This window comes from Neovison vison, chromosome 8, assembly GCF_020171115.1.
Source record: "Neovison vison isolate M4711 chromosome 8, ASM_NN_V1, whole genome shotgun sequence".
Taxonomy (NCBI): domain Eukaryota; kingdom Metazoa; phylum Chordata; class Mammalia; order Carnivora; family Mustelidae; genus Neogale; species Neogale vison.
In genome coordinates this window covers 83347176-83371925 of record NC_058098.1, presented here as the reverse complement: position 1 = coordinate 83371925, position 24750 = coordinate 83347176, and the positions used below count along the sequence as shown (strand labels likewise).

The window sequence follows — 24750 nt, the reverse complement described above, 5'->3', positions numbered from 1 at the left end:
AAATCTGTGTTGAACAACAACAACAAAAATAGTTTTCCAGCTGTTACATCTAATATTGATGACAGTACTGTGGAAATGGCATTCTCATACACTGTGGTGAAGTTATAAGTAAATATTAACCCTGTGAAGAGCAGTTTAATGATACATACCTGAGATCTTTCAAAATACTTTGCCTTTTTTAAATTCAGTAGTATCATTTCAAGAATTCCAGTATAAGCAAGTCAGCTAATAGATGGATGCTTAAATAGCGTTACCCTGTAATATACATATACTATGGTAATGTGAAAATGTTCTACATAATGTAACTTGAAAAAATAGCCCAAATATTTGAATAGAAATCAATATAATAGTAAGAAGTATAGCAACATGTATAGAAGAACTACTGAGAAATACTATTAAATACTATTAAATCTTACAAAACTTTAAGGAATGAATTAGAATGTTTAGTTTATAGAAAAAAAGAAAAAGGGAGATATAAGTGTCTTAAAGTAGTTGAACCGTTGCCATATAGAAATGGAGGTAGATTTGTTCTAAGTTCTCTGTAGTATAGAAGTAAATGGAAGGTACTCTAGTTAGCAAAGCAGTTTTTAAGCAAGATCATCTGTTCTTCCATATTGACCTTCCTGGAAGTAGTATATATCTCCCAAGCAGAACTTATTTTTTATTTAGAAGCAGATAGTTCTTAAATAAATAGATGGTTTGGTATATAATAAAACAAAATTAAATGTTGTTGAATTTAAGTGGGTCTTTGGGTAGAGCGCTTTGAACCTTTCATTGCATTTGAAATTTTTCCTAATAAAATATTGGGATAGAAGTATGTAACTTAAACTGAATAAATTTTTTCTAATCACAAACTACTTTTCTTCATAGCAGGTTATACAAAGATTGGTCAGAATGGCCCCAACATGCCAGGTTTTAATAGGAAACTGCCAGGTGTACCTATATATACCTATATATGGCAATATACCATCCCAGGTATATTGGAAACATAAACCAAATTGAGCCTAACCAGAGCAACATACAGGTGAAAAAATATGTAGAAATGGAGTATTGTGCACAAAGTTTACTTTAAAATCTGTAAAAGAGCTTATAATTAATTTTAGGAACCCTAGCTTTAGTTTCTTTAACAGAACATTGGAAGTTACCAAATTATAGGTAGAATAGTTGGAGACAGAATTAGTAGGTGTATTGAAAAGAGTTAAACTAAAGCTTTAGAGGCCTTGAGTAGGCTCTGGTGGTGGTGGTTTTAGGAGCATTAGCTCATCTGGGTTTCAAGATGTGTAACATAGGTGTAATCTTACTGTTTTCAGTCCAAGTGAAAGTGGGGATAATAAAAGTAGTGCCTGCTAAACAAAGGTACGGTGTTAAATAGTATAAACATTTGATAAATGTTAGTTATTCTTGTTGGATCATTACCATTATTGTCATTGTCATCATCATCGTTATCATTTCCCAGGGCAAAATCTGAGCTCCACCTCTTTTATCTGTGTGACTTTGGTCTTTGTTTCTCCCAAGATTCAGATTTTCCAATGTAACATCACCTATTTCCAGAATGATTCTGAGGATTAAGTGAAATATTTTTAAAGTACCTAACTCAGTGCCTTGCACACTCACACTGACCTTTTTTACTAATGAACTCAACTAATGAGTCATTTTCTTCTCAGAATTGTATGCTTAATAACATTTTCCAGGTATGTTGAAGGGATGCTTTCTTTGCTTTGGAAGTCAACCAGAAACGACCAGTTATGGAATGAATAAATTATGGGGATAAAAGATATAGGGAATATAAGCAATGATACTGTAATAGTATTGTGTGGTGATAAATGGTAGCTACACTGTGGTAAGCGCAGCATAACATATAGAGAAGTTGAATCACCATGTTGTACACCTGAAACTAATATAACATGGTATGTCAGCCCTACTCAAGTGAAAAAAATTTTTAAGTATAAATTTAGCTAGAAGATTTTAAAGGTTTTTCCAAAGTTAATATTCTGTAATTGACACACATACATGTATAATCTTGTATGTTACAGTGAACTTTAAAGTAGATCTCATTCCTTCTTTGTAACTTTATATTTTACTGTTAATCTGTAAATTATTACAAAATAACTTACCCTTATTTTGTAAAGAAAAAGAAAAGATGTATTAACATTGAATGATTTTATCACATTAGAGAGCCTTATTTAGCTAGGTTTTCTGTCTCCAAACACTGTGTTCTTCCTATTAAACCGTATTATTTCCTAAGAAGAAATGAAATAATCAAATAGGTGGAAAATTCTACATCTGGGGAAAGCTAACAGAGAAGTTTAAAACTGTTTCTATTAATGCAGTTATGGTTGCCACTTAAAAAATAGCAATGATAAAATGGAAGGCGTCTGTTTTCATCATTCCTTGATATTTTTCTGTGGGGCCAGTAGTAGGGCAGAAATATTAAGAAATGTTTATGTCCCTTAAGTTTTATTCATTTTAATTTTTAAAGAGAAGAGTGGCTTTGTGTTTAATGACTGCTCTTCAGGCTGTTTTATATCTTGTAAGGATCTGACAGTTTTGTTTTACATTTTATAGCTGCAGCTTATCTTCTGGTGTCCCTTATACCAAGCAATTCATTCCGCCAGATGTTCCGGTCAACAAGGTCTTTGCACATCCCAACCCGTGACCTTCCACTCAGTCCAGACACAACAGTAGTCCTACATCAGGTCTACAACGTGCTCCTTGGTTTGCTCTCAAGAGCCAAACTTTATGTTGATGCTGCTGTTCATGGCACTACAAAGCTAGTGCCCTATTTTAGCTTTATGACTTACTGTTTAATTTCCAAAACTGAGAAGCTGATGTTTTCCACATATTTCATGGATTTGTGGAACCTTTTCCAGCCTAAACTTTCTGAGCCAGCAATAGCTACAAATCACAATAAACAGGCTTTGCTTTCATTTTGGTACAATGTGTGTGCTGACTGTCCAGAGAATATCCGCCTTATTGTTCAGAACCCAGTGGTAACCAAGAACATTGCCTTCAATTACATCCTTGCTGACCATGATGATCAGGATGTGGTGCTTTTTAACCGTGGGATGCTGCCAGCCTATTACGGCATTCTGAGGCTCTGCTGTGAACAGTCTCCTGCATTCACACGACAACTCGCTTCTCACCAGAACATCCAATGGGCCTTTAAGAATCTTACACCACATGCCAGCCAATACCCTGGAGTGAGTAAAGTTGATAATTCTCTATATATATTCAAACTGATTGGAAATAACCTATTCCCCCCCTCTTGCGGGAAGTGGTAACAAAATATAGAAATATAGTCTAACTTGAACTCTTATTTCTTAAAGACTCAATGTGTATTTGTTTCCTTGACTACATATATAAAATGCTATATTACTATTAAATTGAAGTAATAACGGATAATTAGGTTGGTGTTGAAATTTTATCTCTAATTGAACTTAGCTATTTTCATTTGTGTTTTTGTAAATGTCTTTTATATGTACCTAATGAAAAATGTCAGCTTTGTGGTATGATTTTAGGGAACTATTTACTGTTTAGATATTTATCGTTAAGATCCACATGGCTGTTGTAAACTCTGAACTAGACAATATTTTTATCTTAGCTATAGTATTCCCTAGTGTCTTTTTTCCTCACACAGCATTCAGGTGAATGAAATGGATAAGGGGTCTATCGGATCCAAATACATGCAGTCTAAATCTGATTCTTTTTTTTTTTTTTTTTTTTTTTGCAGACTGTTTGTAGATTTCATAGTAAAACTTTCTCCCTTCACATAGGCTGTCATTCCTGGATATATCTTTTTACTATTGCTTCTTAACTCTCTGTTGTAAACTGAAGATTACACCAAGAGGATATAGATCTAGAAAAGGGGTTGGAAGGAAAATGCAGAACTATTTTAACCTAGAGGCTACAAGCTGCAAATGTGAGAAGTATTTTGCTAAATGTGAGATGGTAGGAGTGGAGCTTTTTCAAGACATCCAGTGTTTACTTAAGAGTTTAATCAGATGAACATGATGAAGAATATTTTAATTATTGGTATCCTTGAATCGTGCACAGAACTTTTCCTGTTGAAGAAAGAACCTTTCCAGGGCACCTGGGTGGCTCAGTCCATTAAGCGTCTGCCTTCAGCTCAGGTCATGATCTCAGGGTTCTGAGAACAAGTCCCACATTGGGTTTCCTGCTCAGCTGGGAGCCTAATTCTCCCACTACGCACGCACACGCTCTCATCTCTCTCGCTCTGTCAAATATTTTTTAAGAAAGGAAGGACCTTTCTTGTCTTCAGATATGATGTAGTAAATTGTTCTTACGGAGAAAGAATAACCTAATTTCCAGCCAGGAAATTCAGAATGCCTAAAATAGAGGAAAGAGAGTGAGTATATGAAGTACCAAAAGAGTTCAAGGCCAAGGCTGTGAGACAGAAGGAAACAAATGTGAGAGTCTCCCTGACCTTGAAGGAGTCAGGACAGGATTTATCAAGACTTAGTGGATTTTCTTTATCACATTCACATAAATAATATTTGACTTAGTTACTAAACATGATATCCATGGTTAAATATACCTTTGATGAGTGTTGGGGGACTTGGAATCTTTATTTGATAGTGTTTCCTAACATCAATAAAACAATAAAATCTTTTATTGTAGAGCTTAACAGAGATTTTCATGAAAATGGTGTTTAATCAGTTTTTGCCATGAAAAGTATGGAGTTGGGGGTTTCAGTTTATTGATAAGTATGCCTACATGCCCATGCTAAATGAGTTTATAAACCCACAATTAGCAATTTTACTTAAATATTATTTCATCTATCAGATACTTGAACTAATCATTCATCAGTCTAGAAACAGCATTCTAAATGTTGGCACAAAGGGTTTTCTCAGAAATGGTACTGATTGAAATGTAAATGAGGGCTGTAAAATTTTGTGAGGAAGTCGTGATTTCTCATTAAAGAAATGGGCAAAGGATTGGTGTAGCATATCTGGACATCCATTCAGAGTAACAAAGCTAGTGCTTTAATAAACAGTATTAAGACTAAAAATGAAAAAATTTTTTTCAGAAATTTTTTTTCTGAAAGTGTTATGATTTACTTTTAGTGAATAATACATTAAATTTTTAAATTAGAATCTATTGCTAATTTTATAACTATTCTTCAGTGGTAGTGTAATCTGATTTCATTTGTATGATATTAAGAGCTGGCTAGTAGGCATACCATTCAGAAATGAGAAGGAAACATTCTAAAATACAGGGTTAAAAGATCACCATGATGCTTATTTGCCCTTTTTAGGCAGTAGAAGAACTGTTTAACCTGATGCAGCTGTTTATAGCTCAAAGGCCAGATATGAGAGAAGAAGAATTAGAAGATATTAAACAGTTTAAGAAAACAACCATAAGTTGTTACTTACGTTGCTTAGATGGCCGCTCCTGCTGGACTACTTTAATAAGGTAAGAAGATATTTTTTGATGTTCTTTTTAAATTGTTTTTTTTGGGCACCTGGATGGCTCAGTGGGTTGAGCTTCTGCCTTCGGCTCTGGTCATGATCTCAGGGTCCTGGGATCAAACTCCGCATCGGGCTCTCTGCTTGATGGGGAGCCTGCTTCCCTCTCTCTCTGCCTGCCTCTCTGCCTACTTGTGATCTCTGTCTCTCCCTCCATCAAATAAATAAATGAAATCTTTTAAAAAAATTTATTTTTTTCCAATTGAGGGAATGGGAACCTTTTTTTTTTTTTTTTTTTTTTTTTTTGACAGAGAGAGATCACAAGTAGGCAGAGAGGCAGGCAGAGAGAGAGGAAGGGAAGCAGGCCCCTGCTGAGCAGAGAGCCCAATGTGGGACTCAATCCCAGGACCCTGAGATCATGACCCGAGCTGAAGGCAGTGGCTTAACCCACTGAGCCACCCAGGCGCCCCGGGGACCATTTTTTTGACACTTAAAGAGTTATAATTAAATTATTTATAAGTAAAAGTTTACCAGTTCTTTAAGGTGATTTTTGCATTCAGTAACCTTGGAAGGATTTATCTTTTAAAAATTAATGAGCTACTTTTGAACAGCTTTTGTTTTCAAGGTTTGATTTTGGATTGTTTATATGTGTTTTATCAGTATCATAGAATTATGGTTGGAAGGAATCCTCATGTATGGTCTTAAACCTAAAGCTTGAATCCTTCTCTCTCTTGTGATTCATCCTGTCTTATGCTTTGACAGCTCAGTTCTAGAGGCCTTCAGGAACACCTTTGGATGAAACTTGCATTTTTCATTCTGTTTAGCCCAGATTTACCTTAACTGTAGGGATTAGCCAGAATAACAAAAAATCATCTTTATAATTGTTCAGAGCTACAGAAATTACTGAATTGCTATAAAGGAACTCTACAACAAATTACACATAGTTCCCTTTAACTGTGGGAATAAAGGCCAGGTTAATTTCTTAAAATGTTTCTATATATTACATCTAAGATTTGGAGGTAATGTTCTTTATTAGGCACACATTTTTTGGCAGTACTTCCTTGAAAATAGTATTTTGTGCTTAACCCAAGATACGGTTATTTCAGATTATCTTCTTCAGAAAACTTTCATATTTGAATCTTTATTAATGAAATGAGTTAGCTGTGCTTTTGCCGGGACTCTAAAGGAATTCTTCTAAAATTTTGCATTAATTTTGAATACTTTGTGTTTGAAAGGTTTACTACTTAAAGCTTATTCTCAAAAGAAAAAAAAGGGGGGGTGGCGCCTGGGTGGCTCAGTGGGTTAAAGCCTCTGCCTTCAGCTCAGGTCATGATCCCAGGGTCCGAACCCTGCATCAGGCTCTCTGCTCAGTGGGGAGCCTGCTTCCTCTCTCTGCCTGCCTCTCTGCCTACCTGTGATCTCTGTCAAATAAATAAAATCTTAAAAAAAAAAAAAAGACTTTGAGCTTTCTTAATTCTTTTTTAAAATTTTTCTCACCGTAGCATATACCCTCCCCAATGTTCATCTTCTTTTTTTGAAAAAAGGGGAAGAAAATAATCTAACTGAAGTAGAAAGATTCCAGCTGTGCTATATGTATATACTACATACAGCAGCAGTTTCCAGTACCTAATAATGAAATTAGGTCTGTTAACAAGAGCAGTACAACTACTTTTGGTAATTATCACATAAATTATTTTTAAGACCAAAATGTATTTAATGTTTTTCCCCTCATGTTTCTCTTTCTTCATTCAATTCATCATTGAATTGCAGATTTTCTACATGTTACATAGAGGATTTCTTAATATTAACTCCTTTTATTACATTACTAGGAAACAGATAGAGTAATCTCCCTCTCCTGTAGATAGAAAAAAGCCAAAATTATAGTTTTCTTTTTTTTTAATCACCTAGTTTTCCATTCTTATTCAGAGTTCTCAACCTGGCTTTTTGTATTCTTCTAGTGCCTTCAGAATACTATTAGAATCTGATGAAGATAGACTTCTTGTTGTATTTAATCGAGGGTTGATCCTGATGACTGAGGTAAATATTTTATTTCATTTTACCATAGATACAGTTTATTTTAATGTTCTCATCAAGACTTTTTTTGTGTGTGTGGATATTTAGAGTTTATGCTAGACTGTTTTATATAGGTATCTGGATTTGATTATATATTAAGTGCTAATTTATATTCCAAGAATGATTAATAGTTTCTAGGTTGCTGTTTTGTCCGTAGTAATTCCATACTTTTCTTTTGTATTTAGAATAGCCACTGGAAATAGACTGTTTTTATTCATTCCATTTGTAAGGGTAGAAACAGATGAAATTCATAAGATATGATCACTGACATAATTTCTCAAGAGCTCACTTACTTGATAGTTAAGAGACTGATATTAGCATCATGAAAGGAAGCCATTGAGTCTGTTACAAGTGATGTAAATGACCTCTTCATTCTCCCACAATTCTTGAACATCCACAAACTGTGAGATGACTTTAAAGCCCTAGAGGTGCATTTTACCCTTAGTCTAATAAAGGAGAGAAGAGAAAAGAGTATATGCCAAAAGTACCATGAGAAGTAAGAGGATAGTTTTCTTTAGTTAATGATACTATAGAATAGGAATACAACATGTTTAAAATGGTACTTTGAAGAATTTGGACTTGTAAAGATAAGTGGGAGAGCATTTAGGTAAATGACATGGTCAGCAGAGGCAAGAAAGTATTGTCATATTTGAAAAATGCAAAGTATTTCTATTTGGCTACAACGGAAAGTATATGAAAAGTAGTGAGAATTTCATTGTTTCATTAAACAGATATTTGAATATCTGCTCTATGCTAGGCATTGTACTAGGCACTGGGGATACAGCAGTGGATAAGACAGACCTGTTTCCTATCCTTACAGCTTATAGGTTAAATGCTGTACAAGTACATTGTTCAGATTATTTGCTGCCACCGATTCTAGACTGTGGATTTTGACCTTTGAATTGTGGATAGAATATAGATTATAAGGAACTGATTAAAGAGGATTAGGAAAAATCTTTTGTGTAGAATGAAGTAGGAAAATAAGGATTTTGAATTAAAAGATTTAACAAGCCAATATGATTAAAGGAATTCTTCTTTTGGAGCTCTTTTTCCTCATTCAGACTTAACTGTTGACAGCTATTTCACCGTTGTCTTTCTTCCAAAGACCTGGAAAGTTAGTTAAAGCAGTTACCCATTCTGCCCAGTCTTGTTGCCTGCTGCTTTGTAATTTCTAAGGCTTAGAGCAAACAATAACCAAAAACAAACAAACTGATTAAATAGATTATTCCTTCAGGCCGAAATGTATGCATAAAATATTAGCTGTGAAGGTGAGCACTATTTTGTATTTTAAAGAGCTGACAGGGGTGCCTGGGTGGCTCAGGTCATGATCCCAGGGTCGTGGGATGGAGCCCCACATCAAGCCCCACATGGGGCTCTCTGCTCAGCAGGGAGCCTGCTTCCTCCTCTCTCTCTGCCTGCCTCTCTCCCTACTTGTGCTCTCTGTCAAATAAATAAATAAATAAATAAATCTTTTTTGAAAAAAGGGCAGGGGGAGCTGAGTTGGGAGAATTTGACTTTTAGGTAGGAGAAAGCAAATACTTTGTTCTGTGCACATGTGGACACACATAAAATCTGAAAACATGTTGTAAAAGATGAATACTACCATATTGTGGCTCAACAAAGTAAAAATGAAATGAAGTTTTCCATTTTTTAAAATCACTTGTAGTCTTTCAACACACTGCACATGATGTACCATGAAGCTACAGCTTGCCATGTGACTGGAGACTTAGTAGAACTTCTGTCAATATTCCTTTCGGTTTTGAAGTCTACACGCCCGTATCTTCAGAGAAAAGGTTTGGTCATTCCTACTTCTTATTTTTGTTACTTTCAACATTTAAAGAGCAAAATAAGGATTTCAGACCACAGCCTTCAGAGAATTTGTCTTCATCTCCAGTTTATGTACAGAAGGTGGGGCTAATGCTGACTAACCATAAGGACATGTTCATCATGACCTGGTATTAGGCTGAAGTGCTCTGGTTTAATCTCTTATGCCTGCCTGAAAAATAGGCAAGCATCCTGTAAGTGTTAAGATTTAAGAGACCGGAAAACATTTTAAAGCACTGTAACAAAATGAGTATTTTGTAAAGGTTCTCCAACTGGAAACCTCCATGGCTTAGGTTAGATCATTTTTAGTTTCAAGAGAAATAACTATAAAACCTATCTCTTGTGTCCCTGTAAAATTACATGTGAACTCTGAACTTCACATACATTTCTAGAAAATGAACATGTTCATCCCTCAGATAATGTGTTTTAAGAAATCCAGTAGGTTTCACAGTAGTAGCTGTCTCATGAAAATGACCACTTAGCTTTCACCAAAGATGTTCATGTCATTAATTTGATTTTCTTGGTGTTGGCATTCTGTAGATAAAAATAGAAAATAATTGTGAAGAAGTTTGAACTCAAATGGCGCATTATGTATGCTTTTGTATTTGCAGATGTGAAACAAGCATTAATTCAGTGGCAGGAGCGAATTGAATTTGCCCATAAACTGTTAACTCTTCTTAATTCCTATAGTCCTCCAGAACTTAGAAATGCCTGTATAGGTAAGTTACTTGGAAATATATCTGTGTAAAAACCTAATGGATGAAGATTTTTGTGGAATATTCTTTGTAGGATGTGGTATTAGTTCTGTACGGTTTGGAAGACATTTGTACTTTCCATGTGTAACTCACAGGTTCTAGAAAATCTAGTTATATTTTCAACATGCTAGTAATTAGTTATATGATCACAGGTATGTCATGTAACATATCTGGGCTCTTTGACCTAGATCTCTTCCAGCTCTGAAATCTTCTGGTCCTAGGTAAGTGAGGTAGGATCATGCAGATGTTTTGCAAAGAAGAGCTGATACTGTAAAGGGTTGGAGAGATTATTTTACTACCTGTTCTTTACCTGAAGATACTTGTAGTACTTGTTCTTAGACTCCCAAATATTTTACTTTTTTATTTATTATATATTTATAATAAAGTGATAATTTTGCCTGTTAAAGGACCCCCTATTTTAAATTTATATTGTAGTTTTTACTAGTGTAGAAACCATTTTAAAAAGTCATCTTTAGAGACTGTAACTGTTTATTCCCAGGTTCTTAAAATGACATGAATAACTGGCTGTCATGTATAAGCAGTCAATTTTGGCAATCATTGGCCTGATGTTCTGTGGAATTACTGGCCTGTACTTTGGTAACCTCTGATTACCAATAGCCTGTCATCATGAGCTTTACTTCTATGTGATTAGGGGATGAGCATCAGTCCAGCTAGCATCGTGAAACATTAAAAGTAGACTAAGGATTATGTCTTAGATCCAAAGAACTTTGAGCCTTAGATTTCTGTCTTTAGTTGCTTTGGTTGATTTTATGAAGACAGTCATTAGTATGTATTAAATATTTCCCTTAGTGTACTTCTCCATAATGCTTCTCTTGGATAAATAAAATACAAATAAATAGTTTTAAACTTTGGTTTCTAAATGATGACTGTGTTTTGGTTAATAACTTTGGTGCAGATTTGATTGAGTATCAGACAGAATTTCTTCCAGTGTCAGCAGCTAAAACAGTTTTAGACTCATTAATAAACCTTTTCACCTGCCATACTGCTATTAGTCACCCTAACAGGATTTGTGAGTTTGAAAGAAGCAAATCAGGTATCCTCCAGCTTTTTAATACTCATACTGTGTTTTTATTTTCAGATGTCCTCAAGGAACTTGTGCTTTTGAGTCCCCATGACTTTCTTCATACTCTGGTTCCATTTCTACAACACAACCATTGTACTTATCATCACAGTAATATACCAAGTACGTATTCATCTAGCACAGTACTTGAATGTGGTTGGCATTTAATCTTTCTGCACACTAAAGCATGGAGATTTATTTTTTCCATTTATTCTTATTGTACACTTTTAATGTCTTAGTGTCTCTTGGACCTTATTTCCCTTGTCGAGAAAATATCAAGCTAATAGGAGGGAAAAGCAATATTCGGCCTCCGCGCCCTGAACTCAATATGTGCCTCTTGCCCACAATGGTGGAAACCAGTAAGGTATGTTGGGATGCCAGGAAAACCATGTTTCTGTAGTACACAGTAATTTGAAATTTCCCCTCTGGCAGTTATATTAGACTTAAATGACCATTTTGTGGATCCTAAGAAGATTAGACTCATTTGGACTTTTTCCTTTTAGTGCTCTGAAATGTTGGTTGAGTATTTGCAAAATCAACAATAAGCACAAGTAGTAAGTTTTTTCCTCCCTCAAAAAAAAACCTGAATAGAAAGTCTTACTAGTATTTCTCACTAGGCTAAATTATAACTGGGTCATATATCTAAACCTGAAAAGCCAAGTTAGGTATTTACTATTGCTTAAATTTGGCCATATAATCAATGACTTCTTTTACTGCCCTTTAATTCTAATCCTTTGACCTAGGCTTAATATCATTGATTGATAGATTTATCATCATTCATAGTTGGATTCTTCTTTTCTCTAATCATATCCTAAAATAATGCTAATTCCAAATTATGGAGAGAAGGTACATTGACACAAGATAATTTATCTCAGTTTCAACATTTTTTTAAACAATTTTTCCCCTTTATCTTTCTTTACCCCACTTCATTTACACTCTCCCTTACCCACTATCTTTGGATCTTAAATACACTTCTTATAAAATATTAAAAATAATTAACACTGTAGTAGCCATTACAGAAATCATTTGAAATCTATTTCAAAAATCAAATTTAATTCCGTTCTTCTTGATGATGTCTATAGAACTCAAGTGTCACATTTTAAAATCCTACAGTAATTTTACTTGATTAAAGTATATAGAAATAATGGGTAATTTTAATTGATAGCATTTGCACACTGAAAATAAACTGTAACAATTAAGATCTTAACATTACTAGAAACTTGGAATTTAAAACTAGGTTCTTATAGAATTTAAATATTTAATCAGCTTTTTAGTTAAACTTATTACATTTGCACAAAATATGCTCTTTAATTTATTATACAATTTAAGTGCAACCATTTTATCATCTTTAACCTTCAGGGCAAAGATGACGTTTATGATCGTATGCTGCTAGACTACTTCTTTTCTTATCATCAATTCATCCATCTATTATGCCGAGTTGCAATCAACTGTGAAAAATTTACTGAAACATTAGTTAAGCTGAGTAAGTATAAAAGATGAGCAGTAAATTCCACTGAATTATTTTAAGCCCCTAGCCACAAAGGAAGGGGAGACAAAAATGAGACAATTCTTTTTTTCTTTTTTAAAGTGACTGTTTAAAAATATTAGTTATTCTTGGGAACATTTTTATTTTTATTAAGAAAACACCAACTTACTGGTTTCCATTGAATAGTTCTGTCCAGAGTTTCAGCTGGCCTATAAAGGAGTGGAGTAGGGCTGATCACTTTTATACATAGAAGCCCAAGTCCTCCTCCATCTGCCCAGCAGAATTTAAAAACAAAAACCAAAAACTACTCTGCTTAGGGAGGCATGCTTAGAGAGGTGGACTATCCCAGCCCTGATCTTGAGGATAAGATGAGATCTATAGTGCCAGCTGTACTTTGGAGCTGGCAATGCCTAGAGCAAAATGAGTGGGCTTGCCAGGGTGAAGCAGAGGTGCATATATGAGTAAAATAGGAGGTAAGTCTCATGAAATAGAGAGGTGAATGAGAAGAAAGGAAATATGAAAAGGAAGGTAGGAGAAATAGAAAATAAAATCATCAGTGAATTTTATAAAAGGAAAAAAACCTCAAATTACAAGGATGTGCTTGAGACCTATAGAATTGCTCCCTTTGGGTGAGTTTTTCTAGTTGATAGGTCTTTAGAGGACATGTCCCTTATCTCAGGACCTCCAGAGTTCCCAGGCTTTGTGTGTTCTGTGAGTCTTACTTCTTTAGGAATGACCTAGGATTCTTTCCCAGTGTTCTATAGTTCCGTTCCAGAGCATAGGAAGTGAAGTGCTCGTGGAACCACCAACCAGGTCAAGAAACAGAATATTGTGCCATACTCTAGAACTCCTCCTTGTACTCTTCCTCAATCCCAACCCTTTCCTTATATGGAAAAGGTTTTGATCCATTTTAAGTAGGGCAAAAGTTGTGAACATACCTTAGGTTTCATTATCGAAGAAGGATGTGGTAACAGCTCTCAGGGATAATTCCTCTTCAGAAAACCCATCTTATTGGTAAGTGATTAGAGTGTCTTCACATTTGAAAGGTCTTTCCTTCCATCTGTTACCATTAGCTGGATTTATACACATGTGGCTGAATTACCAAGTGGGGGTGGTTGGGTAGGGAAGCACACACTGAGATTGGCCATTTCATGATTACACATTTCGGTCATGGCACTTGGTTAAAAAACTAAAACCTAGCAGTGGCAGTGATCAAATGTGAGAAAGTGTCCAGGAATTCTAGTAACGCAGCCTTACTCCCAGATAAGGAGGGGGACTTATTAAAATGCTGACCTTAAGAAAAGTTCTTGGTAATTGTGTTCATGTGATTCATACCTGAAGTTATGTGAGGAGCTGTTTGAGCTGCTTGAACAGCTCTGATCAAATAGTGAATTTCTACCCTCTTTGGGACTGTTTTCTTCAATACAAAAACAGTTTCAGGAAAATTAAATATGGAGGAGAGGAGGGAGGGAAAGGACATACACTTAGCCTTCAACATTAGCTGAATCAACTTTTCATAGTATTTTATACTGACATTCTTGTAACCATGAAGCACTGTTGATGCTGCCTCCTAGTGTTTAGTTTTCTACATAAGCAGTATTCTGTAGAACTTTCTGTGAGGACAGAAATATTCTCCAACTGCCTCATCATCCATAATATGATAGCCAGAAGCCATATGTGAGTGATGAGAACTTGAAATGTGATTTAAGAAACAATCTTTATTTTAAGCCAGATGTGACTGGTCGCTATATTGAGTAGAAACCAAAGCGATCACAAATTAAGCAGGAAAAGAACATTTTCAGGGTTACCTCTTTTTCTCTTGAATTCATTCATTCATGTACTTTTATTAGCTCCTCCTACTCAGCCAACTTCCCTGGGACTCATGGTTATTATATCAATTAATGCAGAAAATTAGACATTATTTTAACAAAGACCTAAAAGCAGTGCTTTCTCATGCCTCATTTGAATGAAGAGAGTATGCCCCAGTGTTTAAAGTCAACTCCCACCTTCAGATGAAATGATTATTTCCAGGGAGAGGCACCTAGGATAGAACTTAAAATAAAGTCCACATTAATGACTGAAATGAAGAGCAGAGATTTGCTAAGGAGTTCTAATTTATGTAATATCTTCAGGAAATTAAATCTGGCAACAGGGAGAGGGAAAGGTAAATTTAAATTGTTTTTGTCCTTAGTCATTTAAGCCTTGAGGTTAGATGGTCAAAGGGCCAGAATATTGTGACCACAGGTGGGATTGACTCAAGACTTGGATTGCAAGTCACTTCAGTTTTGAGGGAAAGTCTTTGTCGTAATTGTTATATGGGTACTGAGCAGATTTTAAGATTCGTTAGGAGATAAAAAGGAATTATGTAATAATTGCATATTAGGGTTGCAGGTACCAACTAGTAAAGTATGGGCTGGAGTACTTTTGAAGTGAGGGTAGTCAAGCATGGGGTTAGGGAAAACAATGAAGTGGGGGTAGAATTTTGGGAGAGTGCATAAAGCTGCTGACTGCCATGTGAAATAATGGTGTGTCTGAAGCTACAGTATTTTGAGAATTTAAAAATAGCAGAATTTAGCCCAAAAAGCTGTTAAAAAAAGTAGTAAGAGGGTTTGGCACTATTAATTTCTAAAATACTTAATAAAGATCAGTAATTTTTTATTTTATTCATTTACTACATACATGAATTTACTGTAGTAGGATTTACTACATACATGAATTTATAATTGAAAATAGCAAAAGGTAAAGACACTGTATCACTCACAGTCCTGCCCCCCACTTTCATTAACTTTTTAATCTTTTTTGTGCATCAGGACAGCAAATACAGGTTTATTTTTTCTCCTTTCTTACATAAAAGTAAACTATACTGTTTAAAGATTTTATTTATTTATTTGAGAGAGAGAGAGTGTGAGAGAGAGCATGAGCGAGGAGAAGGTCAGAGAGCGAAGCCAACTCCCCATGGAGCTGGGAGCCTGATGTGGGACTCGATCCCGGGACTCCAGGATCACGCCCTGAGCCGAAGTCAGTCATCCAACCAACTGCGCCACCCAGGCATCCCAACTATACTGTTTAAAACTATGTAATGTAGATACAGAAATACATAGGCAGAAAAACATACATAGACAAAACAGCCTATAGACAAACATAAGGATACATGAGGAATTTTTTAAAATTGTGTTGTTAGTTTTTGATGTATTGTTCCATGATTCATTGTTTGCATATAACATGAGGAATTTGAAGACAGTAGAGATGACCTGTCACTCATGTGGAAATGGTATGGTTTTGAGAGAATCAACTGTCTAAGGAGAGAAAGGGAAACTTTCCACCACTTAGACTAAAATACATTACAGGAGAATTAAATATTTAATTGTGAAGAATAAAATAATAACTATTAAAAATATAGAATCATGGATAAACACCTTCTTATCCATGTTTGAAAGACCATGTTAAGCAGGACATAAAACCCATAAACAAATAAAAGTTTTTGGCAATATAAAAACCGAAAATACTACATGTTGAAAAATGCCATAGATTAAAGAACAGCTAATGGGAAAAATATTTGCATTCTTAACAGATAGCTAGTATTGGCAATATACAAAGAGTTTTTAGGATTCAGTGAGATGGGAAAGATCATTAATAAGTAAAGGACATCAACAAGCAACTCCTTCACACATAACAAGTAAATGTTTGGTAACCGTATGAGAGGTTGCCCTACCTTACTAATGATTTCTCTTTTCTCTCATTTTTTGTTTCCAACTATGAGACAAAGTTTTGATGGTATAACTAAACAGTTTGGGGAAAGAAAAGATGTTTTAATGGAGTCAGTTCGGGGATGCATATTAGCATTATCAGTTTAGATTGTTCATAGCCCTTGATCTTGCAGTACCAGATCTAAGAATCTACTCTACTTTAAAAAGTGTCCAAAAACATACATTGGGTATTTATTTTCATTCAGTTCGTATTGGGTAAAAATGGGAAACAACTCAAATGTCCATCAATAGGAGCTTAGCTAAGTAAATCTGTAGTTTATCATACAGTCTTTAAATAGTTTGTATTATATATAGGTCTTTAAAAAGATAGGAAATCACTTCGGATTACACGCGAAAAAGCAAATTGGAAGACAATATGCAGAATGTGACCACAGTCTTAGAACAAGAGGAAAAATCACTTAGTACATGTGAAAACACACACACACACACACAATCTAGGGAATTATACTCTAAACTGTGTGTGGATAAAATTACAGGTCAAGGTCTAGGTTAAATGACTGTAAATTTTATATTATTTGCAATGATCATTTGTATTGGGGAGAGGAAACAAAATTTTTAGAAAGTAGTCTAGGAAACTGTACTGCAAACTCATATAATTTTTTTAAAGGAACCATACGTGTATAAAATTAACACTGAGATGGTCAAGTAAAATTAAATGACATTTCTAGATTTCATCTTTTAATTTAAATAATTATCATTTTCAGAGATAAAACCTCTCACCTTTACTATGTAACCTTGCTTTTGACAGTTTTCAGAATGCATTAATAAATGAAAGTAAAAAATAGTAAAAGGAAATTTTTGCAGGCAACTTGAAATCTGAAATCTTCAAAATCTCTAGAATTAAAATAGTTGGTAAAAGTAAACAGATTAGAAATTCAGATTATAAAAATGCACAGCTCTGGTCCATCCTTTACCTTTTTTGATGTCAAGATGGTACTAACTGGAAAGACAACTGGTTAACTGTTTTCCAAAAGACTTTTTTTTTTTTTTAAAGATTTTATTTATTTATTTGACAGAGAGAAATCACAAGTAGATGGAGAGGCAGGCAGAGAGGGGGGGAAAGCAGGCTCCCTGCTGAGCAGAGAGCCCGATGCGGGACTCGATCCCAGGACCCTGAGATCATGACCTGAGCCGAAGGCAGCGGCTTAACCCACTGAGCCACCCAGGCGCCCCTCCAAAAGACTTTTTAAGGTGACTGAATATATCAGTCATTCAGCACATATCAGAAGGCAGCTTCTACCAGTCTACCAGGGGAAGATACATTTATCCTTGGCTAAAACTTAGTAATTACACTTAATATATATATTTATAATTTAGTTGATTACCAGTCTGTTAATTTACAAAGAGGAAGAACTAATATAGGGATCTGAATATTCCATGGTAGGGCCAGCAGATTTTTTTTCTAGTAACCTACATGGGAAGCCAAATAAACCGCAGTTGGTTGCTTAGTGGGTATAAGTCAGAATAAGGGGATATAGAAGAATCAAGTGTGTGATACTCTTAGGCTAAGATGTCTTGATTCAGTCCCATAGTAGAGTATTAGTTGTGGGCTTTCATCCATTGGCAAAAGCCACCACTTCATGTATAATGCTTGGGTGGGCTAAACACTCCTATAGAAAACCAGACAATCCGAACACAATTCAGATAGGAGACACCCTAAACTAGTAAATATACATAAAAAAGATTTCATCCTCACAGCAGTCATCTGAATTACCATTTTACCTACAAAAACAGTTTTTAGAAGATTTTTAATAACACATCTAGTAGCATATACAGTATAAAGTATTAATAATGAGGAAAGGTATTTGGGACAGTTTTTGATTATTGTATATTAGTTCCTTTAGATGTGTTGGGGTAAGAAACAACTGAGGATGTCTGAAGTCACAGGGTGAAGAAAGCTGAATGGGCAGAAGCCCTTATGTCTTAGGCCTGCCTGTCCTGTTTACTAGGACAAGGCATGGACGTGTGCCTTGATTGCATCTCTCTGTGCTTTGTACCCAGTTAAGTAAGGCATCCCAGAAGGTTATTGGAGGAAGGTGTGGAGTAGGATGGCATTGGCCTCTACCTTGAGTCTCATAGCCAAGATAGCCTGATCCTCAGTGTTTTATGAAAATGGTAGAAAGAAACTGAAACTGTGTTGCTCTGAAGGGATGGCCCTCCTTCCAAAGGAGGTGCAATTCAGAGAGGAAATAGGTAGGACCGTTGAGAGAGGTATCATTGACTTACCATGGGTGGCAGTGCTTTCCAGAGTGTAGTGTATAAAATGGTCCATGGAAAATAATTTTATATTCATAAATATGTATGGGTCTTACTGTGTCACAGAAATATATAACTAGTATACCGAATTTGTGACTTCCTGGATGTTCTGTTGCCCAAGGCTAACATAGTATTAGCTTCCCTAAGTGAATCTAAAGAACAGTACTAAGTAAACAAACAGTACAGTGATGGACAGATATGAAAAAAATATGAATGACTGAAGTTTGGGAAAACACTGATTACTAAAAAAATTACAGGCTTCAAAATCAAGTATACCAGGGATAGATGTTGTGCTCACTGGCTTTTTGGATGAACCTGAGCAGATTACATAATCTCTCTAAATCTGATATCTTCATTGAGAAAAGGGGAAATGAGAATGAAACAATGCCTCCCAAAGTTGGTAAGAAAATTGAATGTAATTATCCGATACACCTAGCACAGTAATTGCCAGCATGTATTTATTTCCTCCTCCTGTTGTAAAATAAAGATAATAGGATTGGATTATTACTTGGAAGTGATATTAGATTATAGAAATCCTCTGTTGGTTGTTTGTTTATTGTGGTAGTGCTGTTTTTTTTTGAAGTTGTGGAAAATAGCAATAAATGTATTTTACTTTGAGGAATAATTGAGGAAAAAGAGTAAAGACTAGAGACTCTTATATTGTGATGTACAGTCTACTTTCACCTGAGAGATCAGGGCAGCCTCTAGTTCAGGGGTTGGCAGACTCTTTTTTCTGCAAAGGGTGTACTTTGTTGGCCATATGTATGGTCTGCGTCATGCATTTACATTTACAATCTTTTAAAAATACAAAAGTCCTTCTTAGCTCACATGGCCATACAAAGACAGGTTGTGGACCAGACTTGGCCTACAAGCCGGAGTTTGCCAACCCTTGGTCTACCTTTATGGGTAATTAGGATGCAGGGACATAGAAACTCTTCCCTGTACCCAACAATTTTGATGACATGCCTTCGTTTGCTTATATGTATTGTGTTCTTACGTTGGGTAAATGCCTCCATCCCCAGTCAGATTAGGTTGGATAAAGGAGAATGGTGCATAGATTCCTTGGTGGGGAGAGGGGGTCTCTCTACAAAGGGATTAATCTTGACAGAATATAATAAATAGACTTACCCACAAAAGGGTATTTTGGCATCCTTGGATGACTGATATGACCTGTCTTAAGATTTCTTGAATCCTTGGTCCAACCCAGAGGTTGGCAAACAGTAATAGCCTGCATGCTGCCTAGTTTTGTATAATCAGTGAGCTTACCTGCGTGCTAAGGAGGGTTTTAATATTTTTTAATTTTTTTTTAAATGCTAGGTTATTCTAAATATTGTGTGATACACAAAATTTACATGAGATTCAAATTTCAGTATTCTTAAATTTTATGGAAAGATAGCCACACCTTCATCTAGTGTTGCCTTTGGCTGCTTTTATTACTACCTCTGCAGAGTTGATTAGTTGCAACAGAGATCATTTGGTGCAAAGACTAAAATATTTACTGTTTGGCCCTTTACAGAAAAAGTTTGCTGACTTCACGTCTAACTCATAATTTTTTCTTACCTGGAGGAAGATAGTTTTTATTATATTTCTCCCTCTCCATCATCATAATTTCGCTGGAAGTGGGAGTATGGAGAATGGGAAATTTACTTACAGCTGTGGTATAGCAACTTCTGTTCTTTGAGAGGTAGGAGGGCAGAGGGAAGGGGAGTACATTTCTTAGAGATATACTTGACATTTGGAATAGGAAGAGGAAAGGTTAAAACAGTAGAGGTTCCAAATAGGATACTGACACACAGCCAAGAGTGGTCTACCCCGAAGAGCTTGGGGACAAGTCTAGAAGCTGTTAGACTCAAAACAGTGTTTAGGTAAATCCACCATAAAGAGAATTCTCCCTGTTTTTGGATAAACAAGGTAAAAGAGGAAGGAACAGTATTTCTAATTCTCCACATCCTCTTTTTAACCTTGTCCCTCCTTCCCCTCCAAGCTTAGCTAGTCTATGAAAATTACCTAATATGCAGAGTGGTACCTTTATCTAAGAAAGTTTTTAGAACCACTTGCAGTACCCCCTATTAAATTGTCCCAAGTAAAGTTCTAATACTTAAAAAGCAGAATTGGTTTAAGTTACCTCACATCCTTCAGGGAATGAGGTGTGGAATATGAATAAATTCAGTCAGAGTATACTGCATTCTAAATTATTTCACTGGTAAAAGCACTGGAATGAATTCTTCCCCTTTAAATATTCTGTGTATTTCTCAAACATGTAGAAAGATGCATAGTTATGACTAGAATACCTATAGAATTGAACCTGCAGAGTTGAATACCTAAGTAGTATAATTTATAATTATAACCTATTCTGATTTCTTTTCAAATATTAGGTGTCCTAGTTGCCTATGAAGGTTTGCCACTTCATCTTGCACTGTTCCCCAAACTTTGGACTGAGCTATGCCAGACTCAGGTAAAGAAAATGAGTTTTAGATGATTTGATCTTTTATCTCATCTGACCATTTGGTCAGTAATTTTAGAAACAATGGGTTGAACACAAACTGGAAATTAGAGATGTTTTAGAATCTTGGTAGATAAAAGTATGATTAATGGACATAATAGCTATTGAGTATTGGGCATCAAGTTGCCCTTTGAGGTTTTTATTTCAATAGATTTGTACCACAGAGGATGTTTCAAATGAGCTATTGAATTTGTAATGTATTGATCACTATAAACAGTCATGCTGAAAGTCCAACAAAACAGGGAGGTATTTAGGAGAAGGCACGTTCCACTTCTTGTTCCCCCTCACCTGCCCCATCTCTCTTTTGCTCCCCTCCACCCTTCTCAAAGCTTTGGCAGAAACAGTTTCATCAGTCTGTCCTTTACTTCTTCCCTGTTACTTTGGAGAGGTTTTCAAGATTCTGATGCACTTGTTCTTGTCCGCAGTCTCACTGAGGTCAAGAAACAACGCATCCTACCTACCTGAAGTATCTAAAAGCCAACTCTTTAAAGTGGGCATCTCAGTAATGCTTGTTTAATCGGCGGGGGAGAATGGCAGGAACATGAAGGGGGAAACCAGATTGGTCCTAAGATTTGGCTCATTCCTTGGGTCAGGCATAAAGGATCCCCACTTTCTTTAGACCCAGAAAAAAAAACAAAAACCCACAACTACTGGTTTTGTGTTTGGTTGCAGCCCCCCATCCCCAGAGGAAGAGAGTTGTATTTACTTTACTTTGGCTTAAACTTTACTCAAATTCTAGTATCTGAAACACGGAAACATTTTATGCCTCTGGTACAGCCAACTGCCTAGGCTGTAATGCAGTTTCTTCTCCTTGTAGACATGTGTCAAATGGTGTTGGGATGGTGGTTTCTCTCTCTTCTTGTTTCAAACTGTGAACTTCTCAAGTGTAGAAATGGAATCCTCTCTAGCCCCTAAAGAAATGTCACTTTGTTTTCTATAGTAGGAATCTTTGAACTAATTTATGTTGATCCAGGGCCTTATTTAGTACACTGGGGACTTTGAGAAAATGACGTGCTGGTTGATTTTTTAGCTGAGTGGTCAGTTCAGTAAATTGGAGCAGACCTCTGCTTTTTCCCTCTGCCATGGCTGCTGCTCTTTTCATTCTTCTTGATCTGGGTAGTTGGTTTTTTTGGTTTCTCTGCTCAGCCAGTCTGTTGCTTCCCTGTTGTTTTATCTACTCCAGCATTTTACTGCTCCCTTTATTGGCTTGTTTTCCGAAGAATTCACTGTCTCCAAAAACTTCCTCTAAAACAATGCCAAACTCTATTCAGGTTCTAGAGCCCCGCCATCTTGGTCGCAGCAGCCATCAGGAAACCTGGGCAGCAGGCAGAGGCTCTGGTTGCTAGAATAAGGCCAGTCTTCCTGACAGCAAGCCTTTGAGGAGCTGGGTCCTGGTCGTGTTAGGCTCCTGGTTTCTTGGGTGAACTTGAGTGTACTTACCAAATGCCTAACTCTAATAAAATATTTAAGTATATAATCTATACCTATTATCTAAATTTTGTCCTATTTTTTAAAATAGTCCATTTTGTCATCATATAAATGATTATTAAAATACATATAATCTAGGGAGTATATCCACTTAAAGACATACTACTTGTGTTTAAGAGCCATGACCATTTAAAAACAGGAAAACCAAATTTTAGTAAAATTTCCATCTGTTGGGGACCCACTAATTATCTTTGTGAGATAATTAAAAGAAATTTGCTGTTTACCTTTGCAGTATTCATGGGGGGGGCAGAAAGGATATTTACCAGACAAACTACAATTGCTTTAAGGTTTTAACTCCTTTCATGGAATAAATTTAATTTTTAAAATTTGTTTTTTTCTCTACATATGGTTTGGTTACCTATTAATTATCCATCAATTTGGTCCCCTGAAAACATTTTCATCCACTTGTCAGTCTTATTTATCCAGTCCTTGTTTCTTCTCTTCATGCCCAAGTTGAATTTCTTTGGAAACCTTTTTTTTTATATTGCCCTTCAGACGTTACAAGTCTCTTTTCTCTGACACTCATGTGTAGAGTCTAAGTGCGGAAGATTTAGTTTACTGGGAGAACAGTTACTTAACTGAAAATTCAGTAGACAGTTAAAAGTGGCTTCTCTGACAGGACTTAAAATGACTGCATGTTCATCATAAGTGCGTGTAAGCCTTGCAGTTACTTCCATGCTCAACCATCAGTACTTCTTCTCCCCCACTGTAGTCTGCAATGTCAAAAAATTGCATCAAGCTTTTGTGTGAAGATCCCGTTTTTGCAGAATATATAAAATGTATCCTGATGGATGAAAGAACTTTTCTAAACAACAACATTGTCTACACATTCATGACACATTTTCTTCTAAAGGTATGTCCTACTTTGGAAACTCAATATGTTACTTCCAATGTGTTAGTGGCTATATTTTCATTACGCTGGCCTTTTTGGAGACTTTTGTTTTAATCTTTTTTTTTATTATTTCAGGTTCAAGGTCAAGTGTTCTCTGAAGCAAACTGTGCCAATTTGATCAGCACCCTAATTACAAACTTGATAAATCAGTATCAGAACCTGCAATCTGATTTCACCAACCGAGTTGAAATTTCTAAAGCAAGTGCTTCTTTAAATGGGGTAAGAATTGGGATACCTGGCTAGCTTAGTTGGAGTGTGTGACTCTTGATCTTGGGATTGTTTCAGCCCCACGTGGAGTGTAGAATTGCTTAAAAATGAAATCTTAGGGGTGCCTGCGTGGCTCAGTGGGTTAAAGCCTCTGCCTTCGGCTCAGGTCATGATCCCAGGGTCCTGGGATTGAGCCCTGCATCAGGCTCTCTGCTCAGCAGGGAGCCTGCTTACCCCACTCTCTCTGCCTGCCTCTCTGCATACTTGTGATAGATAGATTTATAGGCTTAATCCTTGGTCAGGCAGAAATCCAGAGGAAAAAGTTTGCATCTTCAGTATACTTTTTAAAGGGCAATCAGATAATGGCTATGTTTTATGTAATTAAGAGTTCACTGTAGTGGCTTTCACTCCGTCTGTCAAATAAATAAAATCTTTTTTAAAAAAATGAAATCTTAAAAAAAAAGGGGGGGTAAGAACTGTGGAAGGTAATAGTCCTGTACTTAAGTACTTTCCTTAAATCAACTCTAAATTCAGCTTTAATATGATTTTTACTGTAACTTCCAATTAATATTTTTACTATCATAACTTCAAATTATTCAAACTCTGAAAATCACATAGATGAAAATTCTCTAAAAATACGTGTTCTCTATGCCTTTGAAGTGTGTAGGACACACTTTTACATTACCTTGGAAGACATGAGCAAATGTCATTAAATGCTAAGGGCAATGAGACCACCAAGAGGGAGACATTTCTCTTATCTCCAGGTCCTACAGTAATGGAACGCTAGCACCTGTCCAGCAGCAGCCTCCCCAATAACCAAGTGTTGCTTAGATGCCAGACTAGATTCTAGAGCTAAGAAATACCTTACTATTTGACGGACACCAGAAATCAGCGTATTTGAGGAATTGTAATATCTAGATTGAGGCCTTAATTTCTCATGGATAATTCAGGGCTTATTTTTTAAATCCCTTTTTTTGCCTTTTCCATTTTCA

The 24750-nt window shown here is 35.9% G+C and overlaps 1 protein-coding gene across 6 annotated transcripts in view; it reads left to right on the top strand.

Moving 5' to 3' along the window:
• USP34 (ubiquitin specific peptidase 34) overlaps positions 1-24750 on the top strand; it is a 250840-nt gene that overhangs the window by 223956 nt on the left and 2134 nt on the right. For 5 of the 6 annotated variants that reach the window (XM_044264036.1, XM_044264038.1, XM_044264037.1 and 2 more), the window contains 11 exons: positions 2566-3200; positions 5276-5433; positions 7385-7463; positions 9166-9292; positions 9935-10042; positions 11178-11282; positions 11399-11523; positions 12519-12642; positions 21044-21123; positions 23372-23512; positions 23627-23770. In XM_044264036.1, coding sequence (XP_044119971.1) covers positions 2566-3200; positions 5276-5433; positions 7385-7463; positions 9166-9292; positions 9935-10042; positions 11178-11282; positions 11399-11523; positions 12519-12642; positions 21044-21123; positions 23372-23512; positions 23627-23770 — 1826 coding nt within the window. The remainder of the gene's footprint in view (positions 1-2565; positions 3201-5275; positions 5434-7384; positions 7464-9165; positions 9293-9934; positions 10043-11177; positions 11283-11398; positions 11524-12518; positions 12643-21043; positions 21124-23371; positions 23513-23626; positions 23771-24750) is intronic. The other variant, XM_044264039.1, reaches the window with a different exon arrangement.